This window comes from Durio zibethinus, chromosome 14, assembly GCF_047325235.1.
Source record: "Durio zibethinus cultivar Kanyao isolate XHJ-2024 chromosome 14, ASM4732523v1, whole genome shotgun sequence".
Classification (NCBI taxonomy): Eukaryota; Viridiplantae; Streptophyta; class Magnoliopsida; order Malvales; family Malvaceae; genus Durio; species Durio zibethinus.
Window position 1 is genome coordinate 19861471 of NC_143175.1, and position 7705 is coordinate 19869175.

At 35.2% G+C, this 7705-nt stretch overlaps 1 protein-coding gene across 2 annotated transcripts; it reads right to left on the reverse strand.

Annotated features, from left to right (window-relative positions):
- Nucleotides 1-6: 6 nt before the first annotated feature.
- Nucleotides 7-7705, reverse strand: LOC111295748 (pumilio homolog 4-like). Of its 2 annotated transcripts, XR_016327660.1 has the most exons (12): nucleotides 7651-7705; nucleotides 5981-6670; nucleotides 4106-4970; nucleotides 3449-4007; nucleotides 3221-3362; nucleotides 3020-3127; nucleotides 2305-2517; nucleotides 2109-2219; nucleotides 1771-1869; nucleotides 1415-1609; nucleotides 533-707; nucleotides 7-427 (listed from the first exon to the last, which is right to left on the reverse strand). XR_016327660.1 is itself a non-coding variant. In XM_022889447.2 (11 exons), the coding sequence occupies exons 2-11, from the start codon at nucleotides 6659-6661 to the stop codon at nucleotides 390-392; spliced, it is 3087 nt and encodes a 1028-aa protein (XP_022745182.2). In that variant the 5' UTR covers nucleotides 6662-6670; nucleotides 7651-7705; the 3' UTR covers nucleotides 7-389. The 2 variants fall into 2 exon arrangements, 1 of the variants encoding a protein (XP_022745182.2); XM_022889447.2 differs by lacking the exon at nucleotides 1771-1869.

Sequence of the window (7705 nt, forward strand, 5' to 3'; positions counted from 1 at the left end):
TATCAATTGAAAAAGAATCTACCTTTTATTAAGCATTTACATCCAAACTTCTTCTTTACAATCTATCCCTTCTATATCTACTTCCAGAATGGATAAGGAAAAATATAAGCCATCCTTTGCTCTTCATTCATCCGAAACAATCTTCAGCAGTCTTCTTTTCAAAATTATTAGAGCGCGGCATATATACAATTAAGATATTCACATCGATCATCATCTTATTCTCCAACCTAATAGACTTGTGTTATCTACAATATTTTTGCAGTGAATAAGAGACTAAAGATGATGAATCGCATATTCACCATCCATGTCAGCTGTACAAATTGCATCAATTTGCAATCCTCTCGTGGCAGCAGAGAAAAAAGTGCCATATATGGTTATATATGGATTATTCAGGAGGCCAATGAGGATAGTAATCCTATGCGCCTTTCTGCAGTCGAGAAATTTGGGTTTATAAGTTGGAATGGGTGAAAAATGAGGCTGGCCAAAAAAAAAAATGTAGGTCAAAATTCAAGAGAAATAAAGGGATACTTACCTCCAGTCGCAATAAGCTTCTCGACACGAGAAACAATATGTTTGCCGTAAGTGTACCTCTTCAGGGCATTTAAATGAACTTTGATTCGAGAAAGAATCAACTCAAGATTCTGATCATCACAAGTTTCAAGAACCTTTTGCACAACATAATTTCCAAATTGATCCTTCATCATGGCCTGTAGTTATCCATTCAACAACTTCTAGGATTACACAAGAGCAAATAAAGAATTGAAACAGAAGCTCTGACCAAAAAATAAGAAAGAAAAACATTCATGGAAATTAACAATCATGAAATTGATATTTGCTGATCATTCAAATGAAGGACATATATGCCATTGATTTGCAATAATATCAAGAATGTATGAGGTCTAGGCTAGGGACACCCAAAATTTTATGCGCACATTCATGCAAGTGCACGATTATACAGACTTTCAAAAGCATCCCACTGACATCTAGAAATTTACAGCAACATAAAATATAATGGAAAAAATTAGGCGTGCAGAAAATGATAAAATACAAAAACAACAAAGAAAAAGCAGCATAAAATGGACTTTGCTAGGTCTCAGGAGATGCTAAGAATTCTACATACGCAGCATCTTATCTAGGATGATAGTCATATTTCAACATTTTTCACAGAATTTCACGTCTCTTACTAAGATACTCATTTTGATTTGATTAAAAGACACAGAGAGAAGATGCTTCACCATTGAAACATAAATTTTTATCATGGTCACACAAAAATAATTTGAGCTTCTGATTTGTTTCCAAAAGTAAGCTTTTTTTTTTTTTTACAATACTTGATGTAAAAAAAAAAACTAATATTATATATACATATATATATCACTATTTGCATGTTCTAAAGGAAATTATTATTGCAACAGACCTGCAATGGCTCATTTTCATCAGTAGAACCAAGCATCTCATTGACCAAAATTTGACGTTCCTCAGGTCCACCAAATGTCAAGCACTTCTCAACAACATTAGAAGCGAATTTCTGCTGACTCATCTTCACAATTTGTCCTGCAAGCTTGCTGATAATAGCAGATCGCTCATGTGGTTTACCATGTTCAAGAACATGCTACCACACAGACACATAATTAATACAATCACATGGATGGTCAAAATAGGACATATATTGGCAAAAGGCGGCTAGAGCAACAAGCAACAGGAAAAAAATGGAAGAAATAACTTGTGCCAAAAGCACAATAAAAAGTGATTTTAGCATGAAACAGAGCACACATTAGCTTCCTTACGAGACCAGGTTCATGGCACTGTTTCAAGATAATCCAAGGAGAAGAAAAAGACTGATCTGGGAAGAAGGAATAGATGATATCTGATCTGGAAACCAAGACAAAGGACTATAATGTGTAAAAACATTCAAAGAATGAAAGTCTGCTAATTACAAACTGTTTCCCAAAGCACACAACAATGAGCAATATATAGGCAAAAGAAAGATAAAGCAATTAACTTGGGACAAAAACAGGGTAAACTCCATTTCTCTGATGGTAGATAAAGTAGATTACATTTCCCAAGTGAAAAGTAAATAATAGACTACATTCAAAAGGTAGTTTAGATACCTGAATAACATAATTCCCGTATTGATCTTGTGCGAGAGTGCATACAGATTGGATGATCTCATCCATAATGATTTCTTGGGTTTTTATATCATTGCAATGTTCCAGCACCCTCTATCAGCATTAATAGTGAGTAAAAATCAATAAAAATAAATGTTAAATCTCCAGCAATGAAAGGGTATGATCAATTAATTTAAACCTGAATGACACGACAACCATAAGGGTGGGAAGAAAGCACCACAACTTGGCCATAGAAAGCTGAAATGATAAACTGAATCCGATCCTGAGGGACACACTCTATACACTTCTGAATAACATGATTACCATTCTGATCACGAACACATTTCATGATTGAACCATCAAGCTCTGCCACCATTCCAGCCTGCTGATCCACATCAACCACTTCCAAAGCCTGTGGTCATCAGATTTGTAGCAATAAGAGGCCTTCATAACCCCATAAGCCCAAAAGATATACAAGCAATTCACTTTAACTTTGTGCACCATCATGATAAAACAGGACTTCATCCAATACCATTATCAAAGCAAATTTTCTAGTCATTAAATAGCCATAAATAAGTAAAAAGGTTTCACACAGTAACTTGCATTACAAGCTCTCCCTACATATATTACCATCCCTAAATCAGAATTCGTTGGCAACATGCTAATTCATTTGGTAACTCAAGGATTCTGGTGTGTAATCAAGTGCTCCAAACAACAAAACAGTCATATCTATTATAATTTGGATGATTAAAATGGCTTCATGCAGCATGTTAACGTATACTAAGCCAGGGAATTTAAGAGAAAATGACTCCAGATAAGATGGACGCTAACGATACTCAAAAAATGACTCCAATAAAGCATGGGGATTTTTTTAGAAAGAATGAAAGAAAGGTAGGAAAATACAGTGCATGCACCTTCTGAATCACTCTGCAACCATACATTTGAAGACTGAGAGGTAACACGTGACCAGTAAGCTGACTGGCTAACTCTGCTCTTTGACTCTCTGTACCATGCTCAAAAAACTGCAAATCCAGCTCAACAATTAGACTAACCAATTATAACTATATAAACAGGATGATTAGCTGATTTTAATAAGTACATCATGAAGCATATACTTTCTGTATGACATAATTTCCAAAGACATCAGTCATCAAAGCGCATGCATGGGGAATAATCTCAGGAAATATTTTGTTCTTCTCTTCCTCCGTGGCAGTTTCTAATTTCTGCTGAATAAAGCGACTACCGTACTGATCCGTACTGCATCACACAATAGGAATGAGACTTAGTACATTACACGCATCAGGGCATTATAACATATAATAAGAAGGAACCATGACATGTACCTGAATTCAACAACATGGTCAACAATATCTAAGAGTTCAAAAGACCTAGTCTTGTTGTTCTTAAATTCATCTAATAAAGATGATACGTATCTTCTATCCACATTATTACTGATATCTGAGTGCCATGCTCCTGTTGAGTTTCTCATCATTGAATTAAAACGTGCATTTCTGTCATTCTGTATACTTCCAGAACCAATGGACCGGAGAACAGAATTTTCCAGTGGATTTCCAGCATATGGCATGCCAAGTCCGTACGAGGGATTTCCATAACAGCCATGATTCAGACCACCAGCTTTACCTAAAAGTGGCAGCTCATACTGCTTCTGTTGAGCAAATATTGCCTCAAGATATGTTTTTTGAAGGCTATCCAAATCCCCATGCAAAGTACCCAAATAGTTCCCAGCAAAATCAGGACTAGCTGCAGCATGTGTCCCATACTGAGAAGTTCTTTGCAAGTACTGGATATATCGAGGATCCAAAAGTGGAGAAAGGAGATCAGACTCTTGATTTCCAGCTCTATTTAAACTTTGCCTATCACCAATACCAGTCAAAGAGAAACCTAAAACAAAAAACACAATGAAATATGTTAAATGAGAAAATGTATAAAATGATAAATGCTAATAAAAAAAAAATACAAGTTTCCAGTAGATACAATACCTGCATTTAAATGGTTCCTAATTTCTGAATTCAACTTCTGGTTAACAGAATATGCACCAGGAAGATGGTCAATGAAATCCGTGGTTGCAAGATTCACATTGGTATAGCCAACATCAGATCTTTCCAAACTTCCAAGTCCTGAAGGATGCACTTTTCCATAAAGATCTGCAGATGAGGAAGTTCTTTTGGGAATGCTGACTTGCCCATTGGAACTAATTTTAGAAGCATTAATATTTGGGGCAAACCCCTTTTTCCTTGCCAAGTCAATATAGTTTGTTGAATAAGAGAGCTTTTCTGCACTGGACTTGCCAATGAATTGCTGCTGCACACTCTGATTATGATAATTGGAAATGTTGAATGAAAAATCCAGCTGATTATCCAGACCAGCCTGAAGATGAGATCGCATATGACTATTCTCATCTGCATGTCTAGTTTTTGATAAGGTCAACCCAGATAATGTGGCTGCAATTTCAGCAAGTTCAGGCATCGCAGAAGAATGCCCATTTTGGACATTAGATCCAATGATATTCTTTTTTTCAGTATGGCTGACCTTGCTCCCAACAGGAGGAAGTCCAGAACCAGGAGACCTCCCAACCAAATGTTGTTCAGGAGTTGTGCTCCTCGATAATGATGAACCCACAGCAGATGCAAAAGAGTGAGAAGTGGTTTTACCATGGCTTTGAACTCCTCCCATACCTGAATGAGCTACTCCAGCAGGCAAGCCCTCCATTGACTCTGGTCCACTACAGAAACCAGGTGGGCTGGGATCAGAAATGCTAGCTGCATCCAACATATCACTGAAAGCATTACGACTTGCTGGCTGTGACAGGTAACCTGATAAGGTGGCGGGTCGATCAAGTCCATCCTACAAGAGATTATCGCGTCAGTTGCACTACAGAACACATTAAATTAAATAAATGGTATTTCACTTAATCAGTGGTCCATTTTCAATTGAGTTAGATCAGATTGTTTAATGTTAAGCAATGTCAAGATGTTTCAAGCATAAAAATAAAAAGAATGCAGATATTTAAAAAAAAAAAAAAAAAAAAAAGTGCATCATTGCAAAACAAACATGAGAAATTCAAGGCCAAAAATAAATATACATGATTATCCAAAACTTAAAAATAACTGAATACACCAACATAAATGTTGCAGAAGAATTATTCTGAAAGGCAAAAGAAATAATCTAGGATCTAGAAACAGAAATTTGATACCCTTCTCTTCTTTGAACCACTTGTTTTGATCATCATATGAAGGTTACAAGTATGTTATTACATTGTTGTATTACACAGTTTTCATGAAAATCCTTATAGCATGAAAGACATGAAAAGAAGCAGAGAAGAGCATCCCAACTGATACACTATGCAAAAGAAATATATACTAAAGTACCCATGAATTCTGGGAATCTTGAAAATTGTTTGCTCTAGAAAGTGAGTTGAGTAAATACTTTACTAAACAAAAGATTGGTCCAACCAAAAATAAAAGAATTAAAAGATAGGGAAAGGAAAAGTAAATTGGTAGATGCTGGATGGAAACTGTAAACAATCTGAGAAAAAGGTAGGAAAGTCTTCAACCTAATTATAAACCATATGAGATATTTAGAGAACTTGACCCAATGATTCAGTGGCAAATTGACAATCAAAATAAAAATCTTGCTTCACCACAACCACAAAGACAAAATGTAAGAAAAAATACATTAAAAAAAGAAAAAGAGGGAAAATAAATTGGAAATCCCCTAATGGGAAATCCATCATGGCAAGAATATCACAAAAAGAAAAAAAGAAAAAACAAGCATATTGGTACAGAAACATTAAAACGAAGGTTAAAAAATCACAAAACCTACAAACTCATCAGTAGAATTGGGGGCTACATCACCTGAAGAATGTCAGCAAAACTCTTCCTCCTTGCACCAAGCCCAGTACCAACCAGCCCAACCAAACCATCTGAGCCTCTATCAAGCCACTCAGCTGACATCTTCCTGGACGTATTCCTTGCATTGGCATTCCTCAGTTCCATCAAATCATTTTGTCCTTGTTGTAAAGAAAGACCAGGCTGCATTCTAAATAGCGATGAACTATCACCACCATCAACCAACTTCTTTCGCCAGTCCCCAACGCTCCCAAGGGAAGACCCACTAGACTGAAACCTTTGTGCAACACGCCAATCCTCTTTCGATAGCAATGGTGGAGGTAGCCTCGGATTTATGTTTTCATGAGAGTAATAATATGAAAGATATGCAGGATGCGAGCGTATCTCATCTTCAGACAGCATTTCATTATTGCTACTACTACTGCCGACATTAGTGATACCATTAATGTCTCCAAAATCAGGATTAGCAAAAAGACTACCAACAGCACTCAAGGATCCCTCAACCGTGGGCGGAGCACTACCACTCCTATATATATTAAGATCCCTTTCACGACCCATAAATTGTTGATTATGATGAGCTCGCAAAATCAATTCTAGCTCAGTCAAACTATCTTCCAAATTCCCGTTTGATCTCTCTAAATCATTATACATAGTCGGTAGCATAACTATGTTACTGCCAGTAACCATCCCAAAACCCTACATCCAAAACACATTAAATAAATAAAATATAAACTAAATCAATTGACAAAATCAATAAGCCCAGATAATAACAACTCATCATTCAAAGTTTCAAGTTTTATGTAGTTCTTCTCCATTTACTTAGGCATTTTAATAATGGATTTGTGTTTAAAGGTACCAGATATCACAAAATAATAGTGTTTCGTACTGAGAAATAAGTTTTTTTCTATTGTATTCCAGTATTCTGTCAGCAATCAAACAGAGCATAATTCAAAATCAGAATTCAATACAAAAAGAAACAACTTTACAACTTTATCTAAAAAAAGTCGAAAAACCGAAAAGAAATATTTTTTTTTAAATCCCAATCTCAGCAATCGAACAAAGCATAATTGAATACTAATATTCAATATAAGAGAAACATTTTTTTTTTTCTAACAAGGTCCCATCTTCAGCAACCAAACAGAGCATAATTGAACATTACAGTTATAAAAACAAAAACTAGCAAATTTTTTTTAAAAATTCCCATAGTATTTTCTCAGCAACTTACCAAAAGACTGAAAGTTAAATTCAACAATTTTTTTTTTAAAATTCCCATGGCCTTTTCTCATCAACCACATAGCTTATTAACATTAAAATTCAATAAAAATTTTAAATTTTCCAAAAAAAAAAAAACCCTTCACGCAAATTCTCGCATCAATTAATAACAAAGTACCAAATCAATCACCCTGAAGGGCAAAAGCCCAAGAACGCCTTGTCGCTAAAAAAAAAAAAAAATCAAACAGCCTGAAACTCAACCAAAAAAAAAAAGCAAAAATATTTATTTCAATTATTGAATTGCGGTCGTAATTAAAAAATTAACGTTCTTGAAGATCAAAACTCTATTTTTCTGTTCATGTAAGAGAAATTCAAATTTAAAAGAAAAAAATTAGGGATCATAAATATAGCCAGAAACAACAATTATTTAAAAATTGTAAGAGAAAAAAAGGAAAAAAGTTTACAGAGGGAGTCGAGGCAAGGAGGAGTTCGCGTAATGTCTTCTCTCAGATTCTTTCC

Bases quoted from the DNA above. Each gene is read 5' to 3' on its own strand.
- LOC111295748 (XM_022889447.2), bottom strand. From the start codon at position 6,661: ATGGTTACTGGCAGTAACATAGTTATGCTACCGACTATGTATAATGAT. The intron at 4,971-5,980 runs GTGATGTAGCCC...AATCTCTTGTAG, and splicing joins GTTTTGCTGACATTCTTCAG to GATGGACTTGATCGACCCGC. The intron at 3,128-3,220 runs GTATATGCTTCA...CTGGATTTGCAG, and splicing joins GAAATTATGTCATACAGAAA to TTTTTTGAGCATGGTACAGA.